The sequence below is a fragment of the Ischnura elegans genome, chromosome 9, assembly GCF_921293095.1.
Source record: "Ischnura elegans chromosome 9, ioIscEleg1.1, whole genome shotgun sequence".
In the NCBI taxonomy this organism is placed as follows: domain Eukaryota; kingdom Metazoa; phylum Arthropoda; class Insecta; order Odonata; family Coenagrionidae; genus Ischnura; species Ischnura elegans.
The window spans coordinates 79,915,162-79,932,381 of NC_060254.1; the positions used below are offsets into that span (position 1 = coordinate 79,915,162).

At 38.7% G+C, this 17,220-nt stretch overlaps 1 protein-coding gene across 3 annotated transcripts in view; it reads left to right on the top strand.

Annotated features, from left to right (window-relative positions):
- The window catches only part of LOC124165095 (rab GTPase-activating protein 1-like), a 50,882-nt gene that overhangs the window by 18,247 nt on the left and 15,415 nt on the right, over positions 1-17,220 (top strand). For all 3 annotated transcript variants that reach the window (XM_046542373.1, XM_046542374.1, XM_046542372.1), the window contains 11 exons: positions 42-221; positions 1,069-1,176; positions 2,314-2,496; positions 3,711-4,091; positions 5,845-5,982; positions 6,503-6,656; positions 7,995-8,326; positions 12,188-12,376; positions 12,473-12,598; positions 14,382-14,567; positions 16,358-16,532. In XM_046542373.1, coding sequence (XP_046398329.1) covers positions 42-221; positions 1,069-1,176; positions 2,314-2,496; positions 3,711-4,091; positions 5,845-5,982; positions 6,503-6,656; positions 7,995-8,326; positions 12,188-12,376; positions 12,473-12,598; positions 14,382-14,567; positions 16,358-16,532 — 2,152 coding nt within the window. The remainder of the gene's footprint in view (positions 1-41; positions 222-1,068; positions 1,177-2,313; positions 2,497-3,710; positions 4,092-5,844; positions 5,983-6,502; positions 6,657-7,994; positions 8,327-12,187; positions 12,377-12,472; positions 12,599-14,381; positions 14,568-16,357; positions 16,533-17,220) is intronic.

Sequence of the window (17,220 nt, forward strand, 5' to 3'; positions counted from 1 at the left end):
GTGATAATAATATAAAACCTATTCTCTAACTTCTTTTGCAGGTGGATCAAGTATCTGCCTGTTTTGCGAAAGCTTTCAGGAGAGTGCCCTCAGAGCCTGAGCCACAGGAGCCCACAATAGTTGGTGGCACTGAGAGTGCAAAGGCAACCCCTAGGCCAGCTCCAGAGTCACGCCTTTGCGTTTTTGAAGTCTCTCTTGAGATTAAAGAAGAGGATGGAAAAGTGAGTAGATATGAGAATCACCATTAATGTTATTGCAATTGAACACTCGTATTCTGGAAGTCACTTCTCTGACAGTGCCCATAATCCAGCAGTATTACCAAAATGTTTTCCTGAGGATGTTCTGAAGAATATTTAGTATACATGATGTTACATACTATGGATAATTTTGCCCACCTAAACAAATATGAGCCTTCTCAAATGACACACACATTAATAATCATTCGTTGATGACAATTGAAGTTAAAGTTTACATTGCCTGCCTGTGAATTATTATACATTAAATTTTGAACAATTTATTTGTCTTTTTAATTATTAAATAAAATTCCTCCTCTTTTACTGAAGGGTTCATATGTGGTTAATGGTAGTTACGATTTTTGAAGTTATATGGAACAGTACAAGTTATAAAGTCAAGGTCAAGGAATTCAGGCCTATAAAGTGCACCTCTTCCGCAGCCATCCCCAATAAAAACAAAAATAGCCTTCTCTCATCCAAGGGTGAAGGAGTCCAGGGAGGATGATAAAACAGTTGGGATAATGGTCAAGGGGCCCATTGTTGATTATCGAATTGTCAGTCAGTTTATTTGCAGATTTTTATCAATATGCTGCCTTTGAATCAACTTCAACGTTGATGGATTGGTCATTGCTCAGATCAATAGTTTAAAATTCAATAATGTTTATGCACAGTTTGGACCCTCAAATGTACTATGTATGTTTGTTGAAAAATCTGCATCTATAGCTTCCATTATCATTAATATAAATCAATTTTGTATGTATTTCAATAAATAGTGAAACATGGTCTTATTTTTTCTGTGGAAATTGATTGAAGAATGCATCATTTTCAATTCCAGGGCAGCTTCATCACTGTCCCTAAGGACAAGACTGGATTCAAGTTAAGAGCACAAGTTGAAAAACAGATTGTAGTTGTTGTGAAGCAGCAATTTTCTTCATCGGAACAGGTGAGAATTTGTACAGCCAGTGTTAATCCATTTATAGTTATGAAAATGATGGCAGCACCTTGTACCCAGTCCTTGATATTATTCAAATCATGTAGCGTAATTCATTTTATTTAGTATCATAAAATGATGGTCTGGGATGCTTTACAACATGTGCCAATAAACATGGACCCCTGGCACCAATCAGTGAGTGTGTTTAGTTTAGTTCAGTGCTGAATGAAAAAAAAATAAACTCCAGTGGCATACTCATATTTCATATGGTTATAGTCTATTCACTTTATATCTGCGTGTGAGCTTTCATGAAAGCCCGAATACTCTCAGATGGCTTCGCTGATAGGGGAGGGGTACAAGAGAGAGAGGAGGAGCAAACATAACGTTGCCAAATGTACATAGCCACCCCACTTTGTCACTGAAAATGTGTGAGTCATAGGTGGCCACAGGTATTTTGGCCCCTGCTCCGAGACAATATACCTACTCACTTGGAAGGTATTGAGGATAATTCTTTCACAGGAGCACATGACATTGTCACCTACCGTGCTGAATGAGGCACCGTTGGTGGAAGGCATACTTATTCACATACAAGGAGAACGTGTGAGGTTTGGCAACACTGCTCCACGAGCAGATTCACGATGTTCACTCGGCGGAGGTCTGAGAGCGACTCACTTAGACCACGCCTGCTGTTTGCTGATTGGCAAATTGAAAGTCAAGTGTCGAGAAACTTTCCCTCCCCTCATCTCCACTTGCTTTGGCCACACCAGCTCACCCGCAGAGATAAAATGAACAGAGTATAATTGCTACCGATCACCTCTCCACCAGTGATGGTGTTGCCAACATCGCTGAATTTATTATCAAATTGATTTACGGAAATTATCAGTATCTTGTATGATGTTAGGCATGATGTGATGGAAGTTCGTAATATTATTAAAATGAGACATTGCAATATTTCCACTTATAAGTAGTTTTATTCTTACACTACGCGTTTCGTCGTTACAAACACTTGATAATGTTGTTTGTAACGACGAAACGCATTGTGTAAGAATGAAACTACTAGTGGAAATATTGCAATGTCTCATTTTAATAATAAGGAAGTTATCAGTTTTTTTATGTTTCCTCTGCATTGAAGTAATATTCTCTTCCTAGAATTCACATGCTGGAGGAACAAAACCCAATGCCTCTCAGCAACCTGCCGATGGGAAGACTCCCCACCCATGGCTCCGCCGCTATCCACGTCTTACTCGCACTCTCCCGGTGGAGCGATGTTTTGGCCTACTAGTCAGTCCTGGAAAGAATGTACGACATGGTGACATGCATCTCTTGGAGATGGTGAGTTATTGCTACACATCATGATCATTATCAATTAAATAAGTTGCAAATGTTAAAAATTCTGATGGGTGCCTCTTAGAATATGGGTTATGTCTGAGGAAAGATGCTTATCATGCTGGGGTGGATTGATTTTTAACCCACTAAAATTTGTCAGTTGGATAAAACTTCCCCAGTCTATGGACGTCCGGTGGTGTTCCACTTGGGTCAAATCCCGTGTCAATGTGGGGCTTTTTGTAAGTTTCTTCTTTTCTGGAGACGACTGGTAGCCAGGATGAGCTACTCTTTTGTCTCTGTCGAAATTGTCGGTTTGCTTCCGTATCTCCAGTTCCTCCCTGAATAATCTGGTTTTAAAGTGTTTATCCTAGGCTGGTAATTTTGCATTCGCCATGTCATCGTCGTGGCCTGGGGCAGGGGTGGATTCAGCATCAAATTTGGGGGGGGGGGGAGCATGACCTGGGTTGGAAATATAACTCAAACTTCTTGCACGCTTGGGACTTGTAGTCATGCATTTCGATACACACTCCCTCTAATCCTTTACAAGGATACAAAGGCTATTAAGCTATGAGTAATTAAAAATTTTTGATGAAATTTGGGGGGTCATGACCCCTGTGACCCCCCATCCCCAATTCCGTGCCTGGTCTTAGATGGTGTGTTCCACAACTGCTAATTTTTGAAAATGTCCCAATCAAATGGCACCGCTTTCTTTAACCTCGTCCAGATGGTTCTTTCTGTTTCTTCCACATATGTATGTACTTCCATATTATCTTTGATACAGAGATGAAGGACAAGAGATTAACTCATCCTGACTGACAGTACTCTCAAGAACAGAAAGAAACTTCCGGAAAGCCCCACGTGTACCCATGGGTTTTGCACTTTTTCTTTTTAAAACGAACAACGATTCTCCTTACTTCACATACATGATGCAGCCCATTGTTCTTTGTAAGTTCTCACATTTTCAATCGAAATGCTCCTGAATTAAGAACAGGTGCAACACTGGTTTCAAACTATATATTGAGCAAGTATCAACTCTAAGTATGGTATGTTAAACAGTGGAAAAATGTGTCTGATTTGTGTGTGAAAAAATTACTTATTGATCCACCCATGTAATTAGATCTTTCTTCCTGAGGCATGAGAAGAGTTAAACCATTGAGCTGTCACACTGGCATACTTATAATATGTATTTATTGCAGCCTTGCCTTCTATTTTCATTCTAGATGTCAATGAGTGTCGAGGAGGATGGACAGCAATCATATGTGATATCTGGGCAGCTGGATCCATCTGAGAAAGTCTTTGAGGCTCTCAATGTGGAGACATCAACAGTGAATCAACACCAGCAGTTTGGGCACCATGCGCACGTATCTAACTCCACAAATGCAACCAACTCAGCTCAACCTGCTGCAAATTCTAACCAATCTCACCCTGCACCCATTGATAATAATTTCATTACCGTTGGAGTTGATTTGGTCCTTCGAGGGATAAGGGAACCAGTGAGGTTTTTGATTGAGGCCCCTGTCCGTGTATTCCCCTCAACAGAACGCTTCTGGTACTCAACTCGACGGCCTCTTCTCCAGCACTTTTATCTTCATTTGGAAGAGGTAAGAATTTTAGTTCAACATTATTTCGTATTTTAGAGGTGAACAGCTGTGTTCTAAGTTACTCTCTTAATTTTTGTTTCCATTAGACTCTACTCTATCCAATCAATAGTTAAAGAAACGTTATTACAAAATTACGAACCTCAGTCCCGGTCCCGGGAGTTACAAAATGAATTTTATTACGAAGTTCCACGAATACTCAAAGGCATTTAGGTGGATATACACTATGCCAAGTTTTGATAATGCTTCCACGTTTAACTTCTCCTTCTATACTTTGCCCAAGAGATTTCTTTCAAGAGCAATTATGGTTCTTTCCTCAGTATACATGCAACATCATATAATAAGCTTCATTCATGTGGAATCATGGTTTCTCACTCATAAGCACTCGTAATTTGGACACATAACTAGTCCTCTTCCTACGTGCATTCGATTTATGGACTTTCAGAGATACGAGCATTCAAAAATTTCAAATTTCGAATTTGGCACCTTTTGATTTGGCTGATGCGACGCGGTGTGGCATAGAGGAACTTGCACTTTGGGCACAATCTGAACAAAGTATCATTGAATCTGGTGTGAAGTTAGGAACTGTTCTGCGTTTTTCCCGTTCTTCCTTACTGCAGAGAGTGATTTTTTTAGGCTCTGACTGCGTTGCATGTCCTGCTAGATCAGTTCGTCACAATCATGAGTTAGAGCACAAATGTGATGCAGTGTTGCATTCTGCGGGATAATCGTACTCCTTGATGCCTTGTATATACGGCCAGCGAGAGTTGTCTGATGGCAGCACAAAAGGAGGGGGAAATCCCTGTGCCAGCACGGTTTGCTGCCAATCACTATCCCCAAAATGCACCTTACACCCTCACCTAGTCATACAACGTCACCGTCACATACATATGGAGCACCAAAATAAGCCTTAACCACCAAAAAAAGCCCTTTCTTCGAATCACCAAAACAAGGGATTCTTACTTTGGGTCCTTCATAGTTGTCGTCCCTTCCAGCTTCTTTCTTCACAGAACCCTTTTGTTTACAAGTGACATAGGCGTTTCGCTTTCATAGCTGGCAACCTTGCACCCTACCCCGAACTAGACCATTCTGCCTGTAATCGGACAACTCTCGGCAGCCAGACTGTAGGTTTATCAACTTACGAACAAGGTCTCGGAATGCATCTAGTTCAAATATCGAGGACTTACTTTGTCCTCTATTGAGAAAATGAAGCGAATTTTCTTGTTTTTATATATTTGCGTGTAATTTAATCGTGTATATTATGTACTTTTTTTTTCGACGATTCCTAAAAGATACTTTCATACGAACTTCGTTAATTAAAACCTCTGGTTTTTCCATCCTGTGAACTTCGTAATATCAAGAGTCTACAGAAACACTTTGTGATGATTTCTTTTCCTCCTTGGTTGATTAGATTAATTCTTAAAGACCCACCTACCACGACGCTAATTAACGTTTACAATTTAGGTCAAGAAAAAGGAAAAAATCTCATTTTATCTTACTTTATCTTTCTCATTTTTCTATTCCTGTTGTTGCGCATATAGTTTGTACTCGTCAGTCCTATGAAGCTTTTGGTAAGGAAACACTTGACACTTTGGGAAAAAAAATCTTGTCGATTTTAATCTTCTTCAAGATAAGCTTAAAATGCTGATGTTTATAAATACATATAAAACTGGTCAAATTGTGGCCATTTCAATGCATAAAGGATCATAATCGAGGAAAAAGGTTTAATTGTTTGAATCTCATTTTCTCTTTTCAGACGGTCTCCTCTGTTCTAAGTCCTGCTTCCGACCAACCTCCTCCCCCTCCCCCAGCTGGCGCTTCCTCCCTCTCTCCTTCCTCTGATGATGGAGTCTCTGTACATTATGAAGTTTTGGGTATGGACACTTGTGGAGAGGTTAGTTAACATCATAGAACAATGGAATGCATTCATATTACTTTGTTGTTCCCTAAATGTAGCACCATTGAATTCATAATAATTACACGGAGAGTATTTTCTTCACTAATAATTGAACGTAAAATGTCATCCTTATATCACGGGTAAAAATATCATTGAAAAGGCTTGAGTCCTACCATGTGATTTTGGTGGAATAATTAAGTTTATAGTTACTTCATAACTAAGTGAAGGTCTTACAAGAGATAAATGGGATAATGAAGCAGGCACAAAATTTAACCCTTTCAAAGCACAGAAACCAGTGGTAAATAACAGATTCACACCTTATAATTTTTGCTTTAGTTTTAGATTGGTAACTATGCATAATTGCATATTTGATATAATATTCCATGTGCTGCAAATGTGGACTCCCTTCTGAGAACTAAAATGAATCATTTCTGGATCTCAAGTGTTCTTTCTGCCAATTCTGTATTAACCACAACTTACACTTATGCTGAGAACTTTTGTATTATGCTTCTTATAGGTGTTAGCAGAAAAGGAGCGAAATAGGCTGAATCTCTCTCTCAACCTTGCTGGTTTGATCAATCGGCCTTTTTCTACTTATGCATCTTTAACTGCCTCCATGACAGGACATGCTCCTTCTTTGCTGTCTCCTAAGGAAGAGGAGCCTCTCTCTGGTATTACTGCTTTTATTGTCCTTTACAACTTTTATATTGTATTAATTGAATTCCTTTTCGGCAAGTTATTTTCCTATTTATACAGTTTCTACTGGCGATAATTACTTTATCTATTGACAGTGGCGGATTCAGGATAGGGACTACGGGGGAGGGCTAAGTGTCCAATGGGTTTAAATTCCAGCAGTAGTGGGCATCGGTAAAAATTACCATTCTATCTAGTGTAAATTGGATACACAAGGGGGGCTATAGCCCCCTTGCCCCCCATAGATCCGCCACTGTCTATTGAGTATCAGCAAGCCATTAAATCATGTTGGAAGTGTGCCACAAGTTACATTTCTTTTATTTTGTGCTTGGATATATCTTACAAGGGGAGACCACATACCTTGCTCTGCCTTTTTCAATGCCATATTTTTTATGGCCTTCGGAATAGTGAACACATCTCTGAACTAGTAGTGGTTCTGTTGAATGGCCTTTATTTTGGCTGTAATTAATTAATTTTCATGCGGTACTTTTCACAAGCCGTATATAATTCCAAAATATCGCACCTCTCAGCAGACGGGTCAGGTCGGGTAGTGGTAGCATATGTGACTCCCATCCAAGGGGCCAGGGTTCGGGACTTTGTCATGGCAGTATATTTTGTTGTCTTCGTTGTGATCATTTGGCTTCAAGTTTTTCATTAATTTTAATTGCAGCAAGCATAGACAATACATAAATCAAAGAAATGTCAGGGGATTAGATTATGGTCCGGGGAAAGCTCTAGAGGCACAGCAAAAAAGACGAAAATCTTAGTTTAGTGCACCGAACAATGTTGCTGTGTTTGAGTGCCTTGGCAAGTGCATATTGTTGTTGTATTGGCTGGGTGGAACTTCATGCTATTTGACTTTATTTCACAGTATACCATGCTGCATTTTTCCATTAAATACCTTTATACAGCTGCTTTACCGTTGATGTAAAGTCAGGAAAATTTGAGCATTTTGGACTGGAAATTGCAAGTGGAAGGTTGGTATGAACGCTGTCCATTGCCTGGGGAAAGAATTCCTGTTTTCCAGGAATTGAACCAGAGACCTTTGGCTTTCAAGAACGCTGCAAAACCTCTGTGGGTGGATGGTATGGGCCATTAAGGCTTTAGCTAGTCTTTCTACTAGTGGAGATTTTGCTCTTCTGGAAAATGTTGTCTATATCTGATGACACTCCGCAGTTGTCAGTCCTTACTCGGGGCACTTCACAAGAAGTGTAGGCCATTTATGTCCATGTGAAAAAGGCCTTATGTAAGGCTTCTTCTTCTATTTAGCTCTTGCCAATTCACTGATGTAGGGTTTGCTCCATTATGATTTTTAGATGGTGATGAACCTCTCCTAAGTGGCACTGGTGAAGTGTCAAGGGATTGCACTCAAGTTGAGTTGCAGTCATGGGCTGATGCATTGCAGAGGTGGAGACCGTCCCCCAGTCCCAACCTGTCAAATTCTGCCACATCCCCTTTGGGGGGACCTCCCTCCATAATATCATCATCCTCTGATCTCCCGGCTGGTGCTGCTTCAAGGCCTCGTCAGTTGGCTGCCCTGGTGAGGCAAGGCGTTCCCGAGGCACTGAGGGGTGAAGTATGGCAAAGACTAGCCAACTGTGAGAATGATGCTCGTACAATGGATACTTATCGAATACTCATAACCAAGGTACAGTTTTATGTTGTCAGATTTTGTTTTTTACGTATTTATGTATAGTTTTATTGTTTTTCATTGCTCTCTGATATGTATTGTGTATGTCACGATTCATATAGCCCTCTTGATTGATCTCTTAATTAATGCCAGAACACTATGTCAAAAGTATATGTACTGGTGAATAGAATATGATTTTCCACTATTTCAAATTATTGAATGAGGCAAGCGGCTTCAATATACTCCTATCATTTTTGATTATCGAGTTCTCATTAAATAGTTATGGAAAATTGCGTTTTATTTTACTGTTGGTGATGGTGTAGTTACCCTTAATTGATCTAAGCACCTTAACTCAAATTGGGAAGTTAATTTTTGTGAATACCTCAATGTAGCATTTGGATTTAGCAGTCAAACTTTGCCGCAAACTCATAACATTATTAGTTATGTTTTATGTAGTGATGGGTCGATTCCAAAATTTTATCGATTCCGATCCCGATTCCGATTCTGACATTTCGATTCCGATTCTACCGATACCGATTCCATCGATTCTGATGCCATAGGCTCCAAAAAAAATATCACTTAATTCCAGGCAACAAGAAAACCACTTTAAAAAATATTACTCTGTGAAAGAGTCAGTTGACAAAAGCATCTTTCAAATAATTACTATGTAATTAAAATTTAATAGCTAAATTTCAAAACAGAATATACCTGAGTACAGAAATTTTCATAGCTGTAATAAAGATTACATACTACGTATATGAATCTATGTAATATTTGGCCCTTTCAAATTCTCAAGCAGAAAAACCAATTATTCTATAGAATTCTCAGCCAGCAGGTTTTGACGTCTCCATGTTATAGTATTACTGCCTGCAGAAAATTGCCTTTTGCTACACATGTGTGTTATTGGGCATGTACTTTCCCACCAAAATTGCAAGATTTCGGAAACTTTGGAATTTTTATTAAAAATTATATCAACGATTTTTTGGATCTTGAATCTTCATGGAATTCAAGTGGTCGAAGCGAACAACTATAGAACCAAACTTTAGTTTTGCAGAGCCAAAAAAAATGCTATACTTCTCACGTCATTTAATCAACCTTAAAATCTCTTGCTTTAAGTTCAAGAAAGAAACTAAACGCTACAAATGAATATCACATCGGACGGTCGTAGTAATAAAAAAGGCTAAAAGAGCCTTGTGGTGTGAAAACTCCCCCTCCCGCCCGACTCACCTCGGCGAAGGTGGAAAGGGAAAAAGGGTATCGGTTGTTGTCTTTCACGGAAATAGTTCTTTTATCTCTCTCTTAAGCATGCTGACTTAATTTCTTCACTTTACTTCAATACCCGAGGCATATTTCTTATGCGTGGGATGGTTCCAAAAAATATCCAATCCTTAGTATTTTCACTCGAGTAATGCGCTAAATGGTCAAGTCGATCTACAGGGTGTGTCCTGAAAGTAGTAGGACTGAGTCGAGAACAAAAAATGTATTTCTCATATAGGTACATCGCTTCAAAAATCTTCAAAGTAGCCCCCTTGGGCATCGACACAACGCTGCCAGCGAGTTTTCCACGCAGCATACGCTTCCTGGAAGGCTGACTCCGGGATGTCCTCTACAGCGCGCGTCACGGCCTTTTGGAGAGCTTCCACCGACCCGTGGTGACGCCCTTTCAGAGGGGTCTTGAGCTTGGGAAAGAGAAAGAAGTCCGGGGGGGCGATATCCGGGCTTTAGGGTGGGTTTCCACGCCGTGTTTCGCCAGTTAGTCAACGACAATGAACGCGGTGTGGGCCGGCGCAATGTCATGATGAAGGATCCACTAAGCGGCGATGGCTGGTCGGACGCGGAAGATGCGTTTTCGCAGTCTTTCCAGGACTTGCACGTAAAAAGCTGCATTAACGGTTTGCCCTGGTGGCACAAACTCACTGTGGATGACACCTTTCGAATCAAAGAAGCACATGATCATGGATTTTTGCTTCGATTTGGACATGCGAGCTTTTTTGGGTTTCGGCGATGTCGCTGTGTGCCATTCTGCACTTTGCCGCTTCGTTTCTGGGTCGTATTCAAACGCTGAGCGGTTGTTCTGCTCATGGCACTATCCCCGTAAGCTGCCTTGATGAGTTCATGGATCTCCTTGCCGCTTTTCTCGAGTTTAACGCAGAATTTCACTGCGTAACGCTGCTCCACTAATTGTTCCATGACGCACCGTGACGAGGTCACTTGACAGAGGTCTGGAAGAAATACGATTCACACTCCGCAAGAGCTCAGAGCCGACTGCCGCGTGTTCGCAGCGCTTTGTTAGAGTCCCTTCCACCACCTACAACCCAGAAAACTCCCGTCCGACCGTCCGCGTGTGTGGGAAAAAATCAGTCCTACTACTTTCAGGACACACCCTGTATACATAATCCTTTTTAACATCCTCAGTTTAGTGTTTTAAGTCAATGAAGACGATTATCTATGCTTTAAATGACGATTTTCAAGACTAATGTTTTAAAAAACTTGAAAAATCGGCCTGTTACCGAGCCTTAAAGTTCCGCAGCGTGTAGCTCAGCCTTGACGCGCGATTGAAAAATCGCTCTTATTTCCTTCTTCGCAAACTTTTTTTTCAAGATTTCTTATTAGTACTCTTTAGAAATCTCTACTTTATATTGTGGTTAAAATTTTCCGAGTTATATTTTTCGTAAACGAAAGATAATGTCTACTTTATGTCAAATTTCACGTGAAAAACGGGTCGGCCATTTTGCGTTGTAAAACCCGACAGATGAGAGCCAAAATCTTCGAAAGTCATTGAAAGTATAGGCAAAGCACCAGATCAAAGGAATATTGCGTTTTATATTCCATAAAACTCACACCAACGCAAAACCACTTGGATAAATTCAAAGATTTTTTGAGGAAAAACGATATCTCGCGTGGCATTGAAAAATTGGTCATGCTTGGGCCTCTGTATCTCACTAAAGGTTCGTATTTATGTGAAATGGCATATAAAGCAATATTTGGTAATGATTTATGAGTATTTACGCTGAGTTTCAAGTCTCTATCCCCAAAAAGGTCATTTTGGACTTTATTCCAGCTTTTTCCGATTTCAGACTAGTGTGCGCCGGGTAGGAAGACGATCGGCCGCTGCGGCTGGCGTAAAGGTATTCGGCGCCCACGTCGACAACTATAGTGTATTCGGCAAGCTGAAACTACCAGGCCAAGGCATTAGAATGACTTATCGGCTTTAAAAACTGCATTATTACATGAGTTTCATGATAGCGCTTCCTATCGCCAGATTGCTGGACCTACTAGCCTCGAAAGCACTGTAACCTTAGCTACTCGACTCGACATTCGTAATGCGACTCGGAATGCTCGAGTCGAGTACCAACTACTCGATCGACTTGAATTTTTGAGTACTCGCACATCCCAAGAAGATATGTGTTTTGTTATTACGATTACGTGGCGCGAAAATTCAAATGACTGTTGGAAACGCGGTCGTTTATTTTGTTGTTTGAAGTACTACTGGAATCGGAATCGATTTTTCGCCTTGGCAAGTACTCGTTTTCGATTCCGGTTCTTGGCCGAGAATCGAGGAATCGAAGAATCGAGGAATCGAACCGACCCATCACTAGTTTTATGTCTTTAAAGGCTGTGTAATAAATATGGAATGAGGATTTTTTTCATGCCTAGATATATTAATAGTTACAGATCTGATGTTGTTCAGCTAGGCCATTGGAATGGTAGAGAAATAGTATAATATGTACCTTACATCATGTTTTATACTCACTTATTTATTACAATTTATGTTTCTGTATATAGTTCCGTTATTTAGTTCGCTTTATTTATTCTGTTCCGTTATCTATCAGTGACATTTGTCAGTATCAGTGCAAATCATTGATATTGCCATTGCAGGAGAGTGGGTGTGAAGCTGTGATTCAAAGAGATATTCATCGAACTTTCCCAGCTCATAATTTCTTCAAGGAAAGTGGTGGATTGGGACAGGATTCTCTCTATCGCATATCTAAGGCTTATGCAGTCTATGATGAGGAGGTTGGATATTGCCAGGGTCTTAGCTTCCTGGCTGCTGCACTCCTTTTGCACGTATGTAGTGAAAATTATGAGTGTCGGCTATTCAAACTATTCGTTGCTCCATTCTTTTGTGCAGCACTAAATTTCACTGTTTCTTATCCTGTTTAGATGCCAGAGGAGCAAGCATTCTGTGTCTTGGTGAAACTCATGTTTGACTATGGTTTGAGAGACCTATTCAAAGATGGCTTTGAGAACCTCTATATGCGGCTATACCAGTTGAACAGATTGATGGAGGTAATTATAATTTAATTTTTGTGTACCTTATTTCTCCGATTATAGTCCCCCTCCCCTGATTTTGAGGCTTCAGTTTCGGGGAAAATTGAAAAAATGTTTTTGAATATAGTCCCCCCCTGTACTTTTACCACGAGTATTTTTGGAAATTTTTACTATTTTACATTACTATTTTAGGGATTATTGTAGTTACTAATTACTCATATTCATATAAAATAATGTCAGGCTTTGGCCAATTAGGAAGAAAGTTAAAACTCAGTATATAAGAACATCAACCCAGATTTATTCATAATGATGGAAAATCTTGTTTTGCAAATATTTGTATTCTTGTAGTTTTGTATTATTTTATTGTTGTTTTACTCTGTATTGACAAAGAGACTAAGCTGGATTTTTAAATTCTGTTATCTATTAATCACTTCTTTATATTAACTATGCACATCATTCCTTACCTTGATGTTTAAAGATTCTCACTTCTTTTTCTTTGTGTTAAAATTTTCTTTTCTAAGTCTCAAATCCCATCACCCAGTTAACCCCCTCCCTTTTCTTCTCTGATGGTTTATATACCCGAGGCTTTGAGCTGTATTTACCTTGACACTTGGTTGAAACTATGGTCGATGTTTTGTAAACTAGGATGTGTGGTGTCCAGGGAAATTGGGAGAATCTGGAATTATTCATGAAATTTTGCCCAAATATGGAGTTTCAAAATATTTAAAATTTATGCACATGTATGCTTTACAATGTATTGATTACTTTTTAAATTGCACTTTATGAAAACATATATTTAACTATTAAAATCTTCAAAATATGTCTTGTGATGACAAGTGAGATATTCATCGATCAAATGTTAAGTTTCTTGTACTAAGTGTAATTCTTTAAATTAGGAATTTAAATTAATATGTGTGTGCAAAATGTTATTTAAAAGTATTGAAGTTGTTCACGGTGTTTTAACATGCTTATCTGTCACAGCAATCACGTAAGATTAACCTGGAATTTTGTAAAATTATCCTGTGAAACCTGCAATAGGGTAGTTTCCTTCATCAAAGAAAAAGAAAGGCATTGATTGCAATTCATTACTCACCAGTAGTGTATACATTATATACAAATTATTTGGTTTTAGAAATACCGGTTTAGACGAATGTTAATGGTCAATTTAATTCTCATTTGAAAAAGGCCAGATTGGCACCCATCCGATGCCACTCCACGTGATGACACAGGGACCTAGTTTCTTTACGAGTAGGTAGGAGTAAAACTGGCTAAGGTCGGAAAGTTTTCTTCGTTTGATAGGGTATTAATAATCCTTATTTAAGCCAAGTGCTACCAGCTGGCAGGGTACTCAGCTACCTGCTAGCATCCTGTGTCGTATCAGCGCTCAAGAGCCTCGCCCCAAGGTCACCTCACTAGCGGCAGCAGGAACCAGAACGACGTCACACGGAGTTTTCCCGGCATTCATACTTAGCCGTCGTGTTTTCGCGCACTTGAAAATTGTCACTTTTCATTTGATTGCGAAAAATAGATATCGTCATTTAAAAATATAAAAGCGTGAAATGAGTACTCCAGGAGTAATAATATTTCGATTTAGGCGATAAAAAAATAATAGGAAACCACCCTATTATGCTTGAATTTTTCTGCTTTAATTGGATTGACACACTGTAAACATTTAATGTGGAATTTTAACAGCTTTCTCTGTGTGTTGTATATTGTCCATTACTCTGTGATTGCTAGGTTGCTACATACTCAGCTTCATCAGAAAGTCTTTAAGAATGTTATTTGCGTTCTTCTTTTGCAGGAACAACTTCCTGATCTATGGCAGCACTTCTGTGAGCGAGGAGTTGAGTCGCACATGTTTGGTTCTCAGTGGTTTCTGACTCTCTTCACTGCCAAGTTTCCCCTATGCTTTGTCTACCACATACTAGATGTGTTTCTTCTACAGGGTATGGACACACTATTCCAGGTGGCTCTTGCACTTCTTACGGTAAGGCTCTCACTACCCTAATTTGACTAAATAGGTTCCTTCTGAATATTTGCATTGGTGGCCATGTTGTAGCATGTTCTTGATCAAATTATATGCAATTAATGTAAAGAATTCCAAATTACCCATATCTTCCGGTATAGATGCATTTTTGTACCCTCCTTCGTGGTAGTGATTCTTGAAAAATCCTTTCTCCCTCTCACAAATTACTCTTATCAATTCTTCCTGTTATATCAATTTAAATCTTATTTTAACTACCGACTTCTCTATTCATGGAATGACTACATATATGTTTAATGTTTCAATTTTTTTAAACCAATAATCTTGTACTGGTGATAAAATTAGTTTGTAAATGCATTTTTTTGTATTCATAATTAAGATTAGTTGTAATAATTTTAATGTTTAGTTTTATTAGCTAACATGACACATAAGTTTTAAAGCAAAGATTAGGAAAATATTTTTCTATTTTTCAATGGAGAGTAATGTGTTCCCTCTCTATTGCATTCCATATGTTGAGATGTGACAGGGAAGATTTATCAAGTATTTAATTGACTATTTTAAAACAGGACCATCATTGTAATTAAATTATGCATTGGATTGGGCTACCTTGCAATTGATCATTGGAACTCTTCTTTAATTATCTCTGAAAAACTGAATTTTTATATTTGATCACTCATGCTAGAACATTTCAACTTATTTCAACAGAATTTTCACTCTACATAGGTAAAATATGAGAGTATTTACATATTAACTAAAAATTCATTTGTACGGTCTGAAATTTTCATTTATTTTTTAATCGTGATTGTTAATCTCTTCAATGGGTGGGAGTTTGTGGGTTTTGTCCTTATAGGCAAGCTAATAGAGAATTCAAAATTAATTTTTCTGGGTACCATTGATCAACAAATTTGTAATCAGGGTTCCCACTCGACCGTGAAAACCTTAAAACCGTGAATAAGCCGTGAATTTGGTATACCGTGAAAAAACCTGGAAAAAGTCGTGAATTTCGTCGTAAAACCTTAAAAATCTCTCAAACTTGATTTTAGAACTAAGATTGAAAGAGCAAAAATTAAATCTCGGTCATGTTTCAAGGTTATTCATGCGCAGACACTGTCCACTCATTTATCTGCACACGAATATTCTAAAGCAATTACGGGGTCCGTGTGCCATGATAACACATTGACCTTAAGCCTGTACCAAAACCGGAAGACTGGTAACCAAATCGTTCATTAACCCTGGCGAAAACTCAGGCAATTCTTAATTTCCCTGGCACCCTGATCCCTCCATGTTCCCGTTCACAACCTTTAGCGGGAGCTGAATTTTGCTAACTATAGGTGACGTCAGGAGAGAAAGCACTTTCATTGTTGCCTTTGCATTCACAGCATCTGTCGCGTTTGTTAAATTATTAGTTAAAGTGCGGCCGATGATCGTTACGCGATCAATATCTCTGCCTATAATAGTGTCTAAAAACCGTGAATTTGATGATATCTAGACCGTGAAAACCTGGAAAAAGCCGTGAATTTTATATTTTAGTTTGAGTAGGAACCATGGTAATGATGCATAGTTTTCTCTGTTAAGTGTTTAATCATGGTGATAGATAGTGTTCCATTATTGCATGTTGTGTATAATTAAAATTTTTATGTGCCCTTCCATTTCACTTTTGTTTCTGGGTCATTTCTTTCCTACTTGTTTTATTCCACTTGTTTATTCACATTCTTGTAATATGTCAATTATCATTCATCCCATCTTGTGTGTCAGTGTGTACTAAAAGGTACCTTGTGCTCGTTTTTCTATAGACATCCCAGAAGGACCTCCTACAGTTAGATTTCGAAGGAATACTCAAGTACTTCAGGGTAACATTGCCAAAAAAATGTCGTAATGAAGAGACTGCCAAGAAATTAGTGAAGTTAGCGTGTAGCATCAAAGTGAAAAAGCTGAAAAAATACGAAGCTGAATTCAATGCTTTAAAAGGTGGGTTTTAAAAGTATGCAGTTGTGTTCTCAAAGTTTATTTTTAACATTTTTGATATTAGTCCCCATTTAATGGTATATGAGGTCTGTAAAAAGACTTTCAGAGAAATGTATTTACAGTGCCTATACTTGTGAAAAAATTAAATTTATTTATTTATTTATTTATGTCACACCAAAAACAGCACTAAGGCCTTTACATTGGGCTTATAAACAAAATAAATTATATAAATATAATAATGAACATGTAAAAAAAAATAAAATAATAATATCATAAGTAACAATCATTTTCAGCTTATACAACAGATACAAAGGTCAGAAAGATAGACTTTTCACTTGGTTATTAAAATTAGAGCGGGAGGCGAAGATGTCAAGAGAGGAAGAAGTATTGGAGACTGAATTGAAAATAGAAGGTAGGCGGGAAAAGAGGGATCGTTGAGATATTGCCAGACGGAAGTTGGGCTGGTGTAGAAGTTCAGTATTGCGGGTTTTGCGAGCAGGAATGCGTAGTGAAAAGAAGGATAGGAGATCACTGGATCTGAAGGACCCATTTAAGATGCGATAAAGAAATGTGATGTCTAATGTCAATCTGCGGTGGTTGGGGTGTAATAATCCAAGTGAAAGAAGTATTTCGGCACGTGAAGAGAATCTGAGGTGAGGTATGCGGTGTCGAACTATTGCTAAGAAGAAAT